Source organism: Theropithecus gelada, chromosome 1 (genome assembly GCF_003255815.1).
Source record: "Theropithecus gelada isolate Dixy chromosome 1, Tgel_1.0, whole genome shotgun sequence".
In the NCBI taxonomy this organism is placed as follows: Eukaryota; Metazoa; Chordata; class Mammalia; order Primates; family Cercopithecidae; genus Theropithecus; species Theropithecus gelada.
In genome coordinates, this window is record NC_037668.1 from 90,370,015 (window position 1) to 90,392,021 (window position 22,007).

Genomic DNA, 22,007 nt, shown 5'->3' on the forward strand with positions numbered 1-22,007 from the left:
GATATGTCAAAAAGGAAAAAAATAAAAAAAAATGAGGGGTAAAGATTTCCAAGGAGAAATTCACGAGCTCATAGACACCAGACTGGAGGAATTAATAGAAAATGACTTGATGGAGAAGAGTGCTTCTAAACCAGTGCCAGACATTGAGGCAGAAAACATAGAAGAAACAGTGTCAGAAAACAAACTGACATTATACAACATGGCAGAAGGGTTATCCCAGACTGCTTTTGACTTCTTTTAAAACATGGACTCATCTGTGCTAAGGGCACTGAAACTAAAACAAATGATGGAATAAACATTGGCACCACATAGAAACATTTTTTCCTTTTTTTTATATTGAGACAGAGTCTCACTCTGTCGCCCAGGCTGGAGTGCAATGGCACAATCTCGGTTCACTGTCAACCTCCGCCTCCCGGTTCAAGCGATTCTTGTGCCTTAGCCTCATGAGTAGCTGAGATTACAGGTGACTGCCACTACACCCGGTTAATTTTTTATGTTTTTAGTAGAGAAGGGGTTTTGCCATGTTAGCAAGGCTGTTCTTGAACTCCTGACCTCAGGTGATCTGCCCACCTCAGCCTCCCAAAGTGCTGGTATTACAGGCATGAGCCACCATGCCCGGCCAGAAACACTTTCTTAAAAGAGATAGGGTCTTGCTATGTTGCCCAGGCTGAAGGGCACTGGCTATTCAAAGGCACAACCACAGCAAAGTGCAGCCTCAAACTCCTGAACTCAAGTGATCCTCTCAAGAAGCTGGGATTACAGGTGTGCCACTGCATCCTGCTCTGGAAACATTTTTAGAGGAATGAAAAAGCAAGAATGTCAGACAGAAATTATGATGTATTTCTGTAAAGTTACACCAAGTGTGCCTGCTTCCCCTTCCACCTCTTCCACCTCTTCTACCTCTGCCACCTCTAAGATAGCAAGACCAATCCCTACTCTTCCTCCTCCTCCTCAGCCGACCCAACATGAAGACAATGAGGATGAAGACCTTTATGATGATCCACTTCTACTGAGGGATAGTAAATATATTTTCTGTGCCTTACAATTTTCTTAAGAACATTTTCTTTTCTCTATATCACTTTAAGAATACGGTATATAATACATTTGACATACAAAATACATGCTAATTAATTGTTTATGTTACTGGTAAGGCTTTCAGTCAACAGTAAACTATTATATTAGTACTTAAGTTTTTAGGGAGTCAAAAGTTATATGTGGATTTTCAAGTGCATGCTAGGAAGGAGGGATGTTACCCCTTACCGCCATGTTGTTTAAGGGTCAACTGTTTAAAAAAGTTTTGGCTCTTAATCAGGTGGCTTATTTCACATGTCAAGCAGTCTATATTTTATGTCTATAGTCAAATCCAAATTATCACCATATTCTTGATCTGTGAGCATATATAGTATGGTAGCTAGAAGAAAACCATGAGTCTTCCTTTAGAAAGCTGAACTTGCACTGCAATTAAGTAAAAACAAATCCTTAACTTCAACAAAAATATATTTTCTTTTAAAACATCTCCTTTGAAATATAATGCTCTTTGACAAAAGGCCACCTTTCTGTATAACAAAGTCACACGAAAAAGTCATCCTGAAAAGATGTGTCCCTGGAAAAATGAATGAAAGACTGGGAGGAGGGAGAGTCATATTTCTTACTCTACTGTCTTTATTCATTAATCTAATAAATATATATTGAGTGTCTATGACATGCCAAATACTGTTCTAAATACTTGTAGACAGCAATGAGCAAGACAGACAAAGTTCCTACCCTCATGGTGTTTATACTCTATAGAGAATAAATAAACAAAAAACATTTTAAATATAGAGTCAATGATAAATGATATGAGGAAAAATAAACAGATAAAGTGGGAGAGGCTGCTATTTAGAATAATCATAGACAACTTCCTTGGTGAGGTGATATTTGAGTGGAGGTCTGAGTAAAATAAAGAAACAGGCTTTGCAACAGAGCACTGCCAGCAGAGGGAAGAGCAAAGGGCCTGAAATGGAAATGCACTTTTCATGTGTGAGGAACAGCAGAGGCTCTGTGCTATGTGGCTAGGGCAAAGTGAGTGACAGAGAACAGTGAGAAATAAGATCAGAGCAAAAGTCTTGAATCGTTTTTAAAAAATAAAAATACATACACATTTATGTGAATACATTTTGAATTGTATTCTGAAAACAAATGTCACCAGGACAATATTCACAAGACATATTTTAGAGTAACATTTACAGCAGTTATATTCAAAATCATTAAGAGACACTGACAACCACTGTGTTTCTCTCAAGAGTAACTTTGGTTTATGAACAGTGGCTACTGATTCTTGATTGAGATTTTTCCAATGTTTGTGTTACGAGTCTTTCAAATCACATATGTAATCATCAAAGTTGCCAATATTTCTTGTATTACAGGTTCACAGCAACTTTGTTTTCATTCACACGATCATCAATTACAAAAAGATTCTAAAAAATTAATTTAAATGTTTTTCTTCTCCCAGTCTTTTAGTGAAATGTTAACCGTCTACTAAAAAAAAAAAGAAATATTCATCTATTTAAAGAAGCTTCTCATGTTACAGTATGAAAATTCTCCAAAATGATCTTTTGAGTTTCCATTCCATGTATTATTTTGCTTTTAAAATGAGGATATTTAAATTTAAATTTAAAAACAGGATAAAAGCTTCTAAGTTTTACGTAGAAGAATTTTAATCATGGGGGAAAATACTTTTTCTTCATGATCTATAAACTTTAAGTAGAAGAAATGGCAAGAGTTTGCTTGGTAAAAACATATTTATAGTAAAAAACTCATTTCATTCAATCTGGAGAATGTCAACATGGGAGATACTGACCTCAGGAGACAGTACAGAGTAAGCCTGTGGTGGTTTCTCCAGTGAGACTGGTAAGCAAAACTGGCCAGTCTTCAACCGTCCATTCTGAAGCATTGGTATCCACTTTTAAAGAAAATAAAACAATTTTATTTTAAATACATTTGCTATAAAAATAATTACTTAGAAAGCATGTTTTAAGAACTTGGTACAAGTCTAATTTGTCTCATATCATCAAACATTAAGGGATTTAATTATATAAGTAATAATAATAGGCCTTCATAATTCCTCTAAAGAGAAGTTTCCCTACTGAAATTTTATTAAGCAGGAGAAACATTATTATTACTAACCATGCAATATTAAAATCTAGAGGCGAAAAGTCAGTCTTAGAAAAAAGACATAAAGTAAATATATTTTAAAACTGAGATAATCATTTTAATCTAAATAGTGAAATAATTGATTAGATAGGAATCCTAGAAACAAAAAGTATGATCATAAATTTATTGTCTTATAGTTAGAGCAAAACTCATGTCACAAATTGCCAGAGACAAAAATAATGAATCAAATGTTGGCTTTTCTCTTTTGGCTGAAAGCATAATTTTTCTGACAGAATTGTATTACACCATACTATGATGTCCTTCATCTTAGGTTTATCTTTGCAATTCAATCATAGTAATTTATTTTTTATTTTTATTTTTGAGACAAGGTCTCACTCTGTTACCCAGGCCGGAGTGCAGTGGCATGATCTTGGCTCACTGCAACCTCTGCCTCCCAGGCTCAAGCAATCCTCCCATCTCAGCCTCCCTAGCAGCTGCGATCACAGGTGCACACCACCACACCTAGCTAATTGTTTTATTTTTGGTAGCGATGGGGTTTTGCCATGCTGCCCAGGCTGGAAATCATAATTTTGAAAAAGACTCAAGGGTTTTAATTTTTTCTCCAATATTCTCTTTTACTCATTTTATATTAAAATCATTATCTGCTGAAGAGTCCATGAACCTATTATATTTATACTTCACTATTGGGTATACACCTAATAATCAGGACTAACACCCAAGTGTTTATACATGTTTGTTAATAAATCAATTAATTACATTAGCTAATTACATTAATGGCTATTTTCTTGTTATAATGGCTCTTCCTAATCAATGCAACTTCATAACTATGGGGAATTAGACAGGGAAAATTCAAATAACAAGAAACAGGCCAGGTGCCATGGTTCACGCCTGTAATCCTAGCACTTTGGGAGGCCAAGGCAGGCGGATCACTTGAAGCCAAGAGTTTGAGACCAACCTGGCAAAAATGGTGAAACCCCATCTCTACTGAAAATACAAAAAAATTAGTTGGACATGGTGGAGGGCACCTGTAATCCCAGCTATTCAGGAGGCTGAGAGAGGAGAATTGCTTGAACCCAGGAAACGGAGGTTGCAGTGAGCCAAGATCGCGCCACCACAATCCAGCCCGGGAGACAGAGACTCTGTCTAATAAAAAACAAAAAAAGAAAAAGAAGGCCAGGTGCGGTGGCTCACACCTGTAATCCCAGCACTTTGGGAGGCCGAGGCGGGCAGACCACGAGGTCAGTAGATGGAGACCATCCTGGCTAACACAGTGAAACCCCCGTCTCTACTAAAAATACAAAAAAAATTAGCTGGGCATGGTGGTGGGTGCCAGTAGTCCCAGCTACTCAGGAGGCTGAGGTAGGAGAATGGTGGGAACCCGGGAGGCGGAGCTTGCAGTGAGCCAAGATCGTGCCACTACACTCCAGCCTGGGCGACAGAGAGAGACTCCATCTCAAAAAAAAAAAAAGAAAAAAACAAAAACAGAAAGAAAACAAAAATTGACAAGAAATATCAACTATATCTTAAATATCACCATTATTTTAGCTCTTTGATCTAAATAGTCAACCAAAAAGACTTACCGTATATCCAACTGGTGTTTCAAGAGGAGTATTTTGTTTTTGTTGACAACTAACATGATAAAAAGTAAAAAGCAAGTGATGATGGTCAGTTAAAGTAGCAGGAAGCTTAACCTTGATTTCTTCATGAAAATCAGGAGACCTTCATACAAAAAAACAAAAAACAAAAAAACAAAAAAACACAACAGTCAGTAACTTGTCCAAAATAAATAATGTATTTGTATATTTGAATAATTTAAAAATTTTAAGATTCATGTTTAATTTTTCCTCTAGTCCAAAATGTTTTTCTTTATCCCCAATCTCTAAATAACTAAATCCTACTTCCATAAAAGAGAGCTGCCACTGTTTCTGAAATTTCTCATCCCATTTTTCTTAATAGGCTGAGTAATCCTACTATTTGAAAGTTCATTAATAATCACCACCTTGATCCTGAGATCTCCATTAGATTGGAAGCTGTATAAAAGAGGACACTGGCAGGGCACGGTGGCTCACGACTGTAATCCTAGCACTTTGGGAGGCCGAGGCAGGTGGATCACGAGGTCAGGAGATCAAGACCATCCTAGCAAACACGGTGAAACCCCGTCTCTACTAAAAATACAAAAAAACATTAGCCGGGCGTGGTGGCAGGCGCCTGTAGTCCCAGCTACTCGGGAGGCTGAGGCAGGAGAATGGCGTGAACCCGGGAGGCAGAGCTTGCAGTGAGCTGAGATCACACCACTGCACTCTAGCCTGGGCGACACAGGGAAACTCTGTCTCAAAAAAAAAAAAAAAAAAAAGACACTAAGGTAGGGAGTTCTATATTTATGAGCCAATTCTGATAAACAATTCATAAAACATTTTCCCTACATAGGAGTATGCTTTCATATTAAAACTAATGTGTAAAAAAACTAATTTGTAAAAAAAAGTGGTAAAAAGGCATCTTTAGACAACTTAATATCAAACTATCACACTGGAGGCCAGGTGTAGTGACTCACACCTGTAATTCCAGCACTTTGGGAGGCTGTGGCGTCAGGATTACTTGGAGTCAGGAGTTTGAGACCAGTCTACACAACATAGCCAGACTCATCTCTACAAAAAATAAAAATAAATAAATAAATTTTAAAAAGTCCTAGCTACTTGGGAGGCTGAGATGAAAGGATCACTTGAGTCCAGGAGTTCAAGGCGGCAGTGAGCTATGATCCTGCCACTGCACTCCGGCCTAGGTGACAGAATGAGACAAAAAATAAATAAAATAAAATATTTTTTAAAAAAAGATCTAGTTTTGCTCTATAGACTGTCTTATATCAACCATTTCGTTGAAGAAATAAAAAAAGTTACCAAAATATGGACTAGAATTGACTGCTAAAATAAACAAAAAACCCAGTAAAATCAGGAAACGCCCACAAACTGCATTTGTCTTAGTTTAGAAGCGCTTCCAGACTCTTAAGAATACAACAAATATCTTGTTTGATCAAACCAATGACACTTTCTTCTCAATATTCACTGAGAATAATCCCAAGAGGGCACTTTTATAGAAAAGCATGGCTGCTATTCATAACAAAAAGGGATAAAACCTTAGCATTCCAACCTTCCATATTCAATGAGTATCTCTCAGAATTATATTCAACAAAAACGCAACCAAACCATATTGCTCCAACTATCCTTAAAGCGAGGTCTGTCCCATCAATCAGGTTTTCTTCCTTAGATGTTAATAGGTCAAATATCCTTCCATCTCAAATAAGCCTCAAAAACATTAACAGGTACAGACTTGAACACAGGAATATTAAGTATAACAAGGCTTTTGATAATAAACAAGAAAGATAGCTAATGTTAGCCATCTGAGAACTTGATGACTTTGGTGAAAAAAAAAAAGACACTAGGCATCTTATTACTAATCCCACCAATCACCACTGAATTATGAGAAAGTTGAGTTTACCAACAATGTCAGATGGCATAGTCATTTTAATTCCACTGATGCTGCAAACAACAACAAAAAAGACCTAGTAATAAAATGGGATAATTTTTAGAAATTACTATCTTCTTTATCAATACATTTCCTGGTATTCACTGTTTCAGTTCACTTCTGTCCTAAAAATCACATAATGTGAAGACTTTTGTTGAAAATTAAACATCTAAGAGAGTTATTCATTCAATAAGTAGGTTTAATTGCCCACCTTTGGCTAAACATTGCGTTACCTTTGTAGTGGTTTTAAAGACGAACATTAAAAAACAACTACCCTCAAAAAGTATGCAACTTAGTAGGAATATAAATAAGACACACATATATCAATAGCTATGCTATAAAACAGGGGTTGGCAAACTATGGCCTATGAGCTAAAAATAGTTCACTGCCTGGTTTTGTATAGCCTGCAAACTAAGAATGGTTTTTACATTTTTAATTGGGGGTAAAAAAGAATAATAATATTTCACAATATGTGAAAATTATATGAAATTCAAATTTCAATGTCCATAAATAAAGCTTTATTGAAACACAGCTATACCCATTTACTTGTAACATTTCTTACTGTCTATGGCTGTTTTTGCACTATAATGGCATAGATGAATGGTTGCAAGAGAGACCATATAACCACAGGCCTAAAATATATACCATCCAGTCCTTTGTAGAAAATGTTTGCCGACCCCTGGTATACAGCATATAGGGTTATGTGCTTCAAGAACAGAGCTGAACAGATTACTTCAAGTTAGAGATCAGGAAATTGTAACTTAGGAGGTAATATTTGATATGGACCTTGAAGAATGAGTAGGAGTTCAATAAATAAAGGGATCTGATATTATAATAGAAAAAAAAACACAAGAATGGCCCAGAAACAGGACAGCACAGGATGTTTAGTAATAAAGCAGAAAGGAAATCAGCAAGACTTAACAGATGATTGAATATTAAAGAGGAAAGACAAAGATGTCTTAAATTTTGAGCCAGAGTATCTGGAAAAATGGTGGTACCATTAATAAAAATGGAGAGTAAGAAAGACATAGGGTCAGGACAAGAGTCAGGGATAGATACATGAACACAGAGAAGACAGCAGGGCATCCAAATGAGCATGTACAATAGGCCACTAAAAATATGTATCTGTACTTCAAAAGGAAGGTATGACTAAAAACAGAATTGGAAACAATCCACATAAACATTAAGGCAGTAGCATTTTCACTGAATGTAACTCTGAGAGATACATGTACGATTATTCAAGAAAACAATATATTAAGAATGAGAGTTAAGGGCAAAACTTTAGTGTTCTGTGTGGAATGCCTTACACTTACGGGAAAAAGAATACTACAGAAAAAAAAGTAAGTGTTCAAAGAGGTAGAAGGAAGTCCAAGACAAGGCCATAACATAAAGATAAGAGGCAAGTTTTAAGAAGGGCAAGGAAAATACATACTATACAACAGCACTGAGAAGGGATTGTTGTGTTTGTAAGTATGGAAACAGAAGCTTCTTTTTGAGAATAAGAGACAGAGCCAATGAAGCAGAAGACTAATGCTGCAAGAAACAGAATAAATGATTGACTTATATTCTGAAAGAGGTCAAAAGGATCATTTGAAAGCAGGGGTGAAAAGATTCACATTTACCAGGGAGTAGGCCATCATTTCCCACGAAACAGAAGGAAAGGCAAATCAGTATAGAGAATTTGAGATGAAGAGTAGAGAAGCTGATGGACCATCTCAAGTTGGATGGTCTTAATAAACAGGAATGCTGAGAGTAAAGCACACAGAAAAGAAGTAGGAGCTAGAAGAAACTGCTGTAGCTATTGCTAAATGAGGGCAAAGTGTTAAAAAAAAAAAAAAGATTACAAAAGAGCTGAGGCCAAAAAAAGAGATAAAATGAATTACTATAGCCCTATCATATGATACAACAACATCAATTTGTGATAGTCCTGATTAATACAATTTTGTGATTTTTCTCCAACAGTATTCAATAATCCCCCCAAAAAAGAAAGCAGAAATTAAAGGTTATCCAAAGTTAGCAATTTCTCAAGGAAGAAAAATGGCAAGTCGCTACATCAAAGAATTAATGGATACTGGTAGCATCACCAATTTAACTGACTAATGTGTTCAAGTTTAGTAAAGGGTTAAGTTACTACAAAGTGTCAGGTGGAAATAACTGGGAAAGACCAAAGGACCAGAGGCCACAATGATAATCAATAACAATATAATAAAAATGAAAGGATCAGAGAATTTGATAGAAAAGATGTTGGTGTACAAAGTCATATTTGAGATGTCAACAGAGAATGGCTGTGCATCCACAGGTTGAAAATTATAACTCTGATGTCAGCCTTGAATTTGGCACATTTAGTGCAGCAAAGCATTTGGTAAACACACTAATGTGAGTGCTAACAATGCCACTGAGAAGTGAGTAACTTTGAAAGAAATATTTGAATTCAGTACCTGTTATGATATACTACGGCTGTATAGGCTTCCTTTGAAAATTCTGAACAGCTAGATTTACCAAAGATTACCTGAAACAAATAACAGCATGTTGAAACTTTGTTGTAGTAAATGCTGGATGTTTCATACCTATGTAAGAATTTGTCTGATTTAATAACTATTTGAGAAAAATGGGCAAAATCAGCCCAATGAAGAACAATGTGCCTACTGACGTTCATCAAAAAGTTCAATCGCTTAACTATAAGTTTCTTTTCAACAACAGACCCATCTGACATTCAAACATTTTGAAAGTTTCTATCAATTTTATTTATATCTACTGGAAATTAGATACATTTCTTTCCTTTTTCTTAAAGAAGGTGAAGAATTCACTTTTAATCAGATGTAGCATATTATTTGGAACTTATATAAGAAATATAAATAGTGGCATAAACCTACTATACAAATTGTTGGCTTCAACACTAAAACAGCAGTCATTCTGAAAGTCAAATATAAATTATATATGATATCAGAAATCCTATTTTAGGTCAAGCTATGTATCCTTTGCTTCTAATATTTCCTTCAAGCTACTCTACAATAGAGGAGGAGCTCCATTCTTATATTTTTGCATACATATATTTTTTAATCCACCATGTTAAAAAGAATACAATATTACTTTTGGAGTAAGTTTATAGGTAAAGTAATTCAGCCTTGTATATCTGTCTCTTGAATTCTGGAGTAATAACAGGAATACTGTGGTTAATTAGGGCAGCTGATTAGATAAATAGCTCAACATCAAGGTTATAGCAATAATTCCTAGGTGAGACACACTTGCAGTGTTATCTAGCCAGAGATTAAACTTTTAAAGTCTGTATAGCCATCTTTACACATGCATGAATAGATGTGTGAACATGTCAGCACACTTCCATCAACACAATTGGTAAAACAACTCCAAGTTTATTATTTATATAAAGAGATTAATTGGCATCATCCTTAATTAGAAAGGCATATTAGCAGGTATTTCTGTTTCTTTTTGCAACATTTCAAGCAGGCTCTGTTATTTTAAGGGTATATACAAGTGTAATAATTATGACTTTCCTAACATATATATAATTTCCTCAATTTACAAATACCTTAGTATGTTTTCATAAATTGTTCCTGTGCCAGAATTATGAAGTTCACAATTTTATCATGTCAATATTACATTATCAAAAAGTTATCTTAGGATCCATTTAAACAGTCCTTTTTTTAAAAAAAAGCAAACACAGTATGTCTATGTTTATATACTCTTTCAAATCAGCCACTTCACACATAAAAACATTGTATTTTCATATGACTAATAACACACAAGTAAAAACCTTTATTTCCCTCTGAGATGCTATCACTTTTCACAAAACTTGTTTACTTTCATAATATGAATGACAAAGCAGACAGTGTTCCTTTTATGACCATCTGACATGTATTTTTAATCATTCAGCAATATAGACTGAGCATTAATTATTTATCCAAAAATGTGATAGGAGTCAAGATATAGATATGAGTAAGACATCGTCCCTGCTCTCAAGGAGCTCACAATCTAATGGGCGAGATTAAGAAATAAATATAGAATTATAAAGTGATAAAGTCCCATGAAAGAAGTGAGAAGATGCTATGGTAGCACCAAAGAGGGAGTGGTCTAACTGCCAGTATAGGATGGGTGCAGCTGGGGCTCTGTAGAGGAGGCCACATATATGATAAGACAAGAAAGAGTCTGTTAGGTAAACAATAAAAGCAGATTATTCTATATATACTACATTTGTCATATGCTCAAATTTATATGGCAACTCACACATAGGCTGACCAAGCATCTATTTTCACAATCTAGTATCTTTTCATCAACCATCATAGTACATTCATTCCTTCAGCAGAAATAAACTAGTATAAAACATGAAATGTGAATTCCAAACCTCAAAAATAAGTTCTACAATTATTCAACAAATATTTATTCAGTATGTATTATAGGCAATAAACTGAAAAAAATGCCATAGGAGAATACAAAGATGAATAATTTGTGCTCACTATTGTCAAGGAGATATACAAATGTTGATGTAACCGAGGCAACAGGGTAGAAGAAAACGTATCTTTCCTAGTATGTGGAAAACCAGAAGAACTTCATTAAAATATGGACATGGAAGGATAAAATAAGACTATTAACAATGCACCTATTCTTAGCTCATTTTCATCCCACTAGGGTTCTCAGAGGTTGAGCATCTATAGCAATAGCGTATTTCTATTCCATATATTACTAACTTCGGCTGAGCCAAAAATTCACTCTCATGAAACTTGCATTTATTAGTGTCCCACAAATCCTGAATGACAATTTAGACAGTCAAGAATCTCTCGTCTGGTCTCAATCTACTATTTCTGATTTTTCTTCCAGTGCTCTGGTTCACTGGCAACTCACCACTGTCATTACGGTTCATGGGCATTCCCCAACTTGAAATGCTTTCCTTTCCCCACTCTCCAAACACACTGCTATTAACATTTTAATGATCTTTGATTTCAGCACAAAAGTACCTCTTCCATGAGATGCTTCTTACCTCAGTAAGGCATTCTCTTCCACCTCTGAATACCTACCTATTCCTTTGAATCCCTATATCAATCTTCTAATAATTAGCACATAGCTTGATCCTCAACATTGTCTGCAAAATGTAATCCCTGGTGAGACTTAAAAATACTGAAACCTGGTTCAATCCCAGAGATTACGATTTAATTTAAATGAGATTCAGCCTGAGCACTGGTATTTTTGAAAAGCTCCCCAGGTGAATCTAATGTGCAGCCAAGATTGAGAACTAATGCCAGAGTTTGTCACCAAGGTGGGAAAGCCATACATACTAAATTACCTGCGGAGCATTTTCAAACTATAACGCAGCCTCATATACCACACATCACTTCCCACCTCCCCTAGTTGGCCTTACATTCTAAAGGGAGTTGAGGAGAATAAGAATCATAGATGTCAAAAGTACAGAAAAGGTATCTCTACTTTGATACAGTTCTCTAGGTGATACTGATCTAACTCTCTTTTGAAAACTACTATTTTAGATTTATATGTATTCATTTTATATCCTCTGTATTACAAGTCTTATTCATCTTTGTATTTCTAGGAGTGCCTAACATATACCAAGTCTTCAAAAATAAGTTAGTCTTTAAGTAATGTCATTACTATCTTTGTACAGAAAGTAATGCAGTTAGAAATTTGGTTTGAAAGATCACATTAATTTCCATGTTGGAGCTGCCAACCAAAAAGAAAGAAAAAAGTCTATTTGAACTGTATACAAAAAATTAGAAAAGTAAATGAACATTTCTTACCGGCATGGCATTGCTTGGATCCTCTCCATACATAAACTGGACTTTCACTGTTATATTTCTAGCAGAACCTTGACGATTGGCAAAATTAAGACTCTGAGGGTATATGTAGAGAAGATTCCTGTGAAAGCAACAGCATAGAAGATAGTAAATACAAATCTAAAAAACACTATGTATCACTCACAAAATACCACAAAATAAGTGAGCAAATGCTGAAATTACAGATATTGGCTAGCCATTATGCTAACTATTTAACATGTGATGTTTTATTTTCTTTTGAGAGCAATCATTCAAATACACAGCAAACATGTCCCAATTTTGCAGATAAACTGAGATTCAGAAAAGTTAATTGATTTTCATATACAACCAAGTAAATGACAAAGCTGAAATCAGAGTACAGGTCAGTCAGACCTCAAAACTCATTATCTTCACTCTACAAGAGGCTTATGGAATAAATGAATATGGAATGAAACATTATTAAGTTAAAAAATAGTTATAATATTATCTTAGTTCCTCCAAGCACGTATAAATACGATGACATTTATAAATGTGGCTTTTGTATAAATGTGATTAAGAATTTAAGAGGTATAATATTCCACATTATTTTTCAAAAATGCATTACAATATGATGGGTATAATAGAGTTAGGTAGTTACTACAAGACAATAACATCCTAATTTGTATTTGTTTGAATTCTTGTCCAGCTTATGATCGCTATCACAGACAAACTTTAATAGTCCTCGCTGCCAACACACAGAAGAGAAATAATTCAAGAAAAGACACCAAAGAGCTTAAAAAAAAAAAAAAAGAATTAAGAGCTACTTTACCTGAAGACTAGTGCTTACAGCCAATGAACAAGACGTTGAGTGTAATAGAACCTTGCTAATCAACTGCTGGGGCAATGAAAACAGGTCTAAATTTCCTGAAGAGTGGTAGGGCAATATAGAAATTTTAAACGAACACAATACTTTGACCCAACAAACACACCTCTAACCTGAGAAGAAAACTGCACACATGTACAAATGATTGTGTTCCATAAGAGAATGATTACACAAAATTACAAAGAAACACAATGTTCATCAGTACTGAGTTGGTTAACATATATTAATAAGAAGGAATATCATGTGTCCTCAAACTGACAATGTACAGCCATATTTACTGATGTGGAAAGAGACACCTAGCATATTGAATGGGACACAGGGTGGGGGAGAAGCAGGTTCCAGAGCAGGATGTGTAGTGGCATTACCCCATTTGTGGAAAACTCTGTATGGGGTGTGGGGGAAGGCAGAGAGAGAGAATGGATAAAATCATATTTCTAAAAAATAATAATGATGGCTTGAGTGTGTTTTAGTTAATAGTAATGGTTTTCATTTTTATACTTTATTTAAAATTTTACAGTGAAAATATATGATCTTTACAACTAGAAAAAGCAATAAAGTAATTTCCATGCTGGAGGATGGAATGTCTTTGACAACAAGCACACCATCTAGAAGTACTAAAAAAATGGAGAAGAATCAGTTGTGCTCAAAATAGTCAAAAAGTATAGAAGGCAAATACGGAACTGTTATGACTGGTTAGCTTGCTAGTCTAAAGAACTTAAGATCAAAGTTGACTGTGACTGACCAACCACTGAAATCATCAAGTAAAATGTATAAAGAAAACATTTACTGATTGCTTCAATAAATGTCAGGCATTGTGGTGGGCACTAGAAAAATAAATGGTAAGATTAAGAAGTCACTCCCTGGTCTTCAGGAACATAGTATAAAGGGATAAAAATGCCTATACACAGACCACTTCAAAACAACAGTGTTACAAGACAGGCATGCAAAAGCCCTATAGGAGGAAAAAATAGGTACCTAGCTGTCTATGGGGATGTCTTTTCATTTATAAGATCCCCCATCTTTTCTAGCCTTGTGATTTATTTGTTGAAGAAAGTGAATTGTTTCTGTGTAGATTTTCCAGAGCCTAGATTTTACTGATTGCACCCCTGTAGTGTCATTTGAGATATTCTACTGTGGTTTTTGTAAATTGAGAGTTGAATCCAGAGCCTTAGTCACATTGAGGTTAGAATTTTTTTCAGGAAGATCACTTTATAAAGGATACTGTGTTATTTTTTCAGGAAATATTTGGTTGCTTCCTTTTGTGAAATTAGTCGACAATGATGATCAATGCCTAAATCCATTTTTTTAAATTTTTAAAATTTATTATTTTTTTTAAGAGACAAAGTCTCACTCTATCGCTCAGGCTGAAGAGCAGTGGTGTGATCATACCTCACTGCAGCCTTGAACTCCTGGCCTAAAGTGATCCTTCCGCTTCAGCCTCCTTAGTAGCTGGGACGACAGGCACGTGTCATCACACTGGGCTAATTTTTCTATTTTTTGTAGAGATGGGGTCTCACTACGTTGATCAGGCTGGTCTTAAACTCCTGGGCTCAAGTGATTCTCCCATCTTGGCCTCCCAAAATGCTGAGATTACAGGCACAAGCCATAGTGCCCAGCCCACCTAAATCCATTAATTCATTCAGGTTGCCAAACGGTAATATTCTATCATTTCTTTTTAATTTTGCATCTGGAGCACACTTATGAAGAGTGCTTTCCCTCATCTACTATTTGCTTTGCCAGTGAACCACTATATGAGAGGCAGGAATAAATGCTTGATTCTTTTTCCATTATCTGCCAGTTTGCAAAATAATACATTGGTGTACTACAATCCTCCAAAAAGGATCAATTATATCTTATTTTTTAGCATCATTTATAAACTCACGGATGAAACATATTTGATGAATCTCAGTATATTATAGTTATTATTCTTATAGATGATTAAATTGTCCCATCTTTGGCAAATGAAAAAAACAATGCAAGCTGGTTTTTGATTCAATTGTAGTAGTCTGTCACAATTATCTGTTATGACAAGATGTTCCAGACTCTTCTTATTTTCCCCCAGACCTGGAGTCAGTGATTTTACCAAGAAGCTATAGTTTTCTTAAGAAACATTTTTTTTTCAAACCACAATGTGAGCATTCATTGTGGATTGGTCACTGTTTCTAGACGATTTCAGTTATAAAGAGCTGGGGGGAAATGCTTCTAACAAAAAAAAAGTATCCTGACTTCATACTGATATTTCCAATTCAAATTCAGGACTACAAGGTTTTTACTTAATCTTTTCTGTCTTGCATCTACACATAATTTTTCCCAAGCTGAGAGTTATTCTCAAGGACACCAGCTATGAACGGATTAAAAGTATATCACTTAATTACTCATCTGTGTTGTTCTAAGAAAGGCATCTTAAGGAATTCCAAGATTCTATGTTTAGACAGAGACAGACAAGTCTGCAAAGAAGACCGGAAAGGCACCCATATAGAAGAAAGAAAACTATGAGAGTACAATGACACGGAAACCAAAGCAAGAAAATATAAGAAAAATGAAATAATTAAATATTAAATGCTACTCAAGAGTTAGGCAAGTACTGAAAAAATTCAACAGGGTTTAGCAAAATGAAAGTCACTGATAATCTCAGGCTGCAAACAGATAAAAGTAGGTTCAGGAGTAAAAAGGAGGTAATAAAATGAAATTCGTAAAAGTAGCTGTGAAGGGGAAAAAGATAATGTAATAATTGGAGACAGAATATGAGAATTTTGGAAGTCTTTTAAAATAAGAAAGGGTTGATCTTGATTACATCCTTGTGAAAACAATTTAGTTGAGACAGAGTCTGCATATACTAGAACAAGAATGTAAGATTCCTGAGGAGATGTTGGGAAAGAACAGAATGCAAAGCACATGATAATATATTAACCTGAAGTATGTCTATAATTCCTCATTGTAACGTTTATTGAGTATCCACAGTGTGATAGATACTAAGAATATGGAGATAAAAAATGAAGTCCTTAACTTCAGAGAACTCATGGTCTAGAGAGGAAATCAGACAAGCAAATAATGATAATAATGTAGTATGATCGATGCTGTGAACACAGAATCATATTGCAGCCAGAAAAGGGCCTGGGATTAAAGAATCTGTCCACAAAGTACATGAACAGAAACTTCTCAAAAGAAGACACACATGCAGCCAACAAGCATATGAAAAAAAGCTCAACATCACTGATCATGAGAGAAATGCAATTCAAAACCACAATAAGATACCATCTCACACCAGTCAGAATGGTTATTACCAAAAAGTTAAAAAATAACAACAGATGCTGGTGAGGTTGTGGAGAAAAGGGAACACTCATACACTGTTGTTGGGAGTCTAAGTTAGTTTAACCATTGTAGAAAGCAGTATGGTGATTCCTCAAAGAGCAAAACTCCCATTCGACCCAGCAATCCCATTACTGTGTATATACCCAGAGGAATATAAATCAGGCTACCATAAAGACAGATGCACATGAATGTTCACTGCAGCACCATTCACAATAGCAAAGACATGGAATCAACCTAAATACCCATCAATGACGGACTGGATAAAGAAATAAAGTAAATGTGGTACATGTACACAGGGAATACCATGCAGCCATAAAAAACAACAAGATCATGTCTTGCAAAAACATGGATGGAGCCGGGGGCCATTATCCTTAGCAAACTAATGCAGGAAGAGAAAACCAAATACCGCATGTTCTCACTTGTAAGTTGGAGCCAAATGATAAGAACTTACAAACACAAAGAAGGAAACAACAGACACAGGGGTCTACTTGAGAAGGGAGGGTGGGGGAGGGAGCGGAGCAGAAAAGGTAACTATTGGGTACTGGGTTTAATACTTGAGTGATGAAATAATCCATACAACTAATCCCTATAACACGAGTTTACCTAATAAACCTTCACATGTGTCCCCAAACCTAAAAGTTTTTTAAAAAATTAATCTACATTAAAAAATAAAAAATAATAAAAGAAAAAAACTCAAAAAAATCTGCTCACAAATGTCAATGAGAGATTTTCAAATTAAATAGACATGCAAAACATACAGAAAAACAAACATGCCATGCATGCTTCCCTCTGCCACCACTCCCACTCCTAAATCTCCACATTTGGATTACTACTATCTTTGCTTTGTGGGCATGGACATGACTTGCTACTTCCCATCTTTCAAATATAGGAAAGCCTCACCTTTCCCCTTTCCCCATCACACCACTTTGTTACTTCATTCAGAACTCTTATAGAATCTATAATTATCTTGTTCATTTATGTATTACTTCTTATTTTTATTTCTCCTCTAATACAACCAAAACATGAGGGCAGGGACCTTATTATCTGTATAACTGCTCTATTACCAGTCCCTTAAATAGTGCCTCATATTTAATGAATAAATAAATGAATAAATAGTACAGACAGCATTAAAAAATTTAGTTACTTAACACTTCTAGGAGTTTAGATTCCAGGTTAAATAGAAATTGACTGAACACTATCGATAAACTATGTTTGATTTTCAACATAAGCAATATAATTTTAAACTCGTCTCTGAAGGTGAAAGGCATGCAATTTTGAATTTTGAATCCAAATTCTTTTCCATTTGACTACTGACTCCATTAATAAATTCCCAAGTAAATCTAGTAGGTCTTTACTTTGCATTTAAAATTCTCCTTAAAGAAATTTCAAATCAACAACAAGGTAAATTAATGAAAAACGTTCAGGTAATTGCCTACTTAGCAGGAAAAAGATGAATTCATATTTCAATCTCATCAGAATAAATTATAGATTAATCAAAGGCTAAAATAATAAAAATGAAACAACAAAAATACTAGAAGAGCTTTAAAGAGACCAGATTTTACAGGTGAGAAAGGCATTTCTTAGCCTAAGCCAGAACATTTATAAGATATAAATTTTAAAGCATCCATTAATACACAGCAAGTGATACCATAAACACAGGTAGAAGAAAATGACAAACTGAAAAAAACTATTGTTTGTTACATATATAACAAAGAATTAGTATCCACAATATGTAAATAATTCCTAAAATTAGTCAGAAAGAGACAAACTTAAAAAGAGGGTAACAAGGAAAGGAGCAAATTATATACCTACCCAGATAATTTGCAAAGAGGGCAATAGAGATGGCCAGCAAAACAAACTAGATATATACTTGTCTGTTAGATTTATCAACATTTTTTGCCTTTTTCATTAAAAGCATTTGTAAAGGATATAGGAAAAGAGGAACTCTCATATACTCCTGGCGAGATGTACATTGGTACAACCCTTCTAAAGGACAATCTGACAAAAGCAATCATAAGTTAAAAGTCAACGTCTATGAATGTATATGAAAATATTTATATACATACACCACCACTATAAAAGCATTTTCTATACATACTGTTTATAATTAGAAAATTGGAAACAAATGATTAAAAGGGGGCTGATTAAATTAAGGTTCATGTATGTAACAGAGGAGTATGCAGCTATTAAAAAGGATGTGGTAACTCTATAGACATTCATAGGAAAATAAATTTTAAAATAATAAGATCCTGAATAATATATATGTCATGAGCTATTATATATAACAAGATCCCATTTGTGTTATAAAAAATTATGGTTAGTCATTCAAAGGGTCTGGTATGATAGATCCAAAAAGTAAAGAGAGTCAAGATTTTTCTTTTTTATAGGTTTTTTAAATACCTGAGTTTTCACAAGAAGTCCTTTGCGCATTAAAAATCTTAGCCGGGCACAGTGGCTCATGCTTGTAATCCCAGCACTCTGGGAGGCCAAGGCGGGTGAATCACCTGAGGTCAGAAGTTCGAGACCAGCCTGGCCAACATGCTGAAACCCTGTCTCTACTAAAAATACAAAAATTAGCCCGGTGCGGTTGGGGGCACCTGTAATTCCAGCTATTTGGGAGGCTGAGACAGGAGAATCGCTTGAACCCAGGACGGGGAGGTTGCAGTGAGCCGAGATTATGTCACTGCACTCCAGCCTGGGCAACAAAGAGCAAAATTCCGTCTCATAAACAAACAAACAAACAAACAAATAAAAATCTTTACATGTCCAAAGATATGGCTGTTCAATTAAAAAATATATATGTACAAAACTTAACGTGTTAATAGTGAACATACAAAACAGTAAAATAGATAAAATTATTCCTTCAAAGGTCACTTAACTTCTGGATCTACACTGTCCAAAAAGATGGTCTAATGAGACAACTGAACACTTGATAGGTCAGTGGTTCTAATTGGGGGATATGTTATCAGTATAAAACATACAATAGGATCTTCCTATGCAACATTAATTCAAAAACAAATTATCATAGTTAAAAAGGAAGAAATTAAAGAAATACTATGTAAAAAAGAGCCAAAATATCTTGTATTTTATTTGAAAGTCATATCTCCATAAGATTACACAACCTGGTGTAGGATAAAGGACTTTGCTCTGATTGGAATTTAACAATTTAGGCTCTTAAATGTCCTAAAATTCTCTACAGCTAAGAAATTTTTATACTGGTTCCTAGGAACTAGGAATCCTTAAATCAGGGCCTACATTTGCTTACAAGTTTCTTATTTTCCTTGGCATAAAATTTTTTAGTTTTTACATTGCTTGTTATATTTGATCAGGGTCCTATTTAAATAGGCACAAGTTCAAGCAAAGATTAGATTCTGCTTTTAGCAATGTGTACTCAGACAGGAAGTATTAAAAGGCAGGCAGAAAATCCTTTATAAAATTACTACTTTCAATGTATTTTCCCATGTTGAAATGCTTCTGCAGTTTATAATTAGGCAAATTACTTACTTTAATTATAATCAATAATGTCGTTCATATTACTCTAAGAAAAGAATTATACAGATATTTACACCAGGAGACAATATACTAGAAACCAAGACTAAGTGACCATTACCTCTACTCTGTCAGTGTTATTTGTGAGAAATTCACAAATTGAGCAAAAAGTGTTAGTATCCTAGTACAGTATAAATATAGAAGGAAACACTTTCATAAAGTCTCTCTGAGCACTTGGTACTAGTGCTCAGTTACTTCCATGCACTAAAAAAGGGGCTACTCTTCTTCCACAGAGAAGAGAAATTCCCTGCTCTAAAAAGAACGTAGTATAGGCCGGGCGCGGTGGCTCAAGCCTGTAATCCCAGCACTTTGGGAGGCCAAGACGGGCGGATCACGAGGTCAGGAGATTGAAACCATCCTGGCTAACACGGTGAAACCCCGGCTCTACTAAAAAATACAAAAAACTAGCCAGGCGAGGTGGTGGGCGCCTGTAGTCCCAGCTACTGAGGAGGCTGAGGCAGGAGAATGGCGTAAACCCGGGAGGCGGAGCTTGCAGTGAGCTGAGATCTGGCCACTGCACCCCAGCCTGGGCGACAGAGCAAGACTCCGTCTCAAAAAACAAAACAAAACAAAACAAAACAAAAAAAAGAATGTAGTATACCAAAAGGAGGTAACCACTACTACATATACATTCTGCACTTGGAAAATCCCTATATGTTGATTTTATCATTCTCTTAGTCATTCAATAAACATTGCTTCTACAATGTGTAAGGCATTACTGTACTAAAGCATTATAAGGAATATAAATCAAAAACACATACAAATCTTGCCAATAAACGGCTTATAGTATAATAGGGGAGAGAAGTTGGCCCATCTATCTACTCCTTCAACTAGCAAGTAGATGAAATATCAGGGTCAATAGTTGTAAGCCATAAAAGCTGACAGCTTAGTTAAGAGAAGTTTTGAAATATGTATTTCATGGCCAAATAATTACAACTGTAACTTTTCTATTTAAAGAAGGAGAAAATTTGAATTTCTTCTCTAGCTCAACATACACTTTTATAATTCCATAACATGAACCAGAGTAAAGGGTAAGATGGAAATGAATATTTTCTTACCCTTTTGTGGTTCCATATTGGACACTTAAAAATCATACACAACCTAATCAAAAGACATAATTCATTAAAAAGGTACAAGAGACCAAAACTAAAAAAATCTAGACTATAACAAAATTTCCCAATTTACATTATCTTAATATGCAATTAATTTTCACCAGTAAAATACTATACTATGGGTACAAATGCATTGATTAGTTCTAATTACAAAAATGGCTAATATATAATATTATGTAGTGTTTATGACACACCAGGTAATGTTCTAAGCGCTTTGAAAATATAAACTTTTAATCTTTATACAACCCTATAAAATAGGTGTCATTCTCACTGGACAGATGAGAAAACAGGGGTTCAGAAATGTGAAGTAATTTGACCAAAGGTCACAAAGCTGAAGAATATCAAATCCAGGATTCTGATTCAGGCAGTCTTGTTCCAGAATCATGCTCTTAACCACTATGGAATACTACCTGTATTATAGTATTACATATACTGTACTATAACTATTACACCCAAAACCCTTAATACTACCTGTACTATAACTATTATACCCAAAATCCTGAGTCATCAAAAAGAAGAGTCTCTATTTTATACAATGAAGAGGCATTTCTAAGAATAGAAATTTAGGGACGAGCACAGTGGCTTACTCCTGTAATATCAGCACTTTGAGAGGCTGATGTGGGAAGTTCACTTGAAGTCAGGAGTTCGAGGCCAGCTTGGACAACATAGTGAGACCCACTGTCTACAAAATACTTAAAAATTAGCTGGGCGTGTTGGCATGCA

General features: G+C 35.1%; 1 protein-coding gene across 7 annotated transcripts in view; it reads right to left on the reverse strand.

Annotated features, from left to right (window-relative positions):
* Positions 1–22,007, reverse strand: part of DOCK7 (dedicator of cytokinesis 7) — a 245,196-nt gene that overhangs the window by 115,771 nt on the left and 107,418 nt on the right. For 6 of the 7 annotated variants that reach the window (XM_025373022.1, XM_025372964.1, XM_025372899.1 and 3 more), the window contains exons 15-18: positions 12,435–12,552; positions 9,111–9,181; positions 4,734–4,872; positions 2,840–2,941 (exon numbers count right to left, since the gene is read on the reverse strand). In XM_025373022.1, the coding sequence (XP_025228807.1) occupies positions 2,840–2,941; positions 4,734–4,872; positions 9,111–9,181; positions 12,435–12,552 (430 nt within the window). Of the gene's footprint in view, positions 1–2,839; positions 2,942–4,733; positions 4,873–9,110; positions 9,182–10,027; positions 10,797–12,434; positions 12,553–22,007 lie in introns of those variants that run through there. The other variant, XM_025373096.1, reaches the window with a different exon arrangement.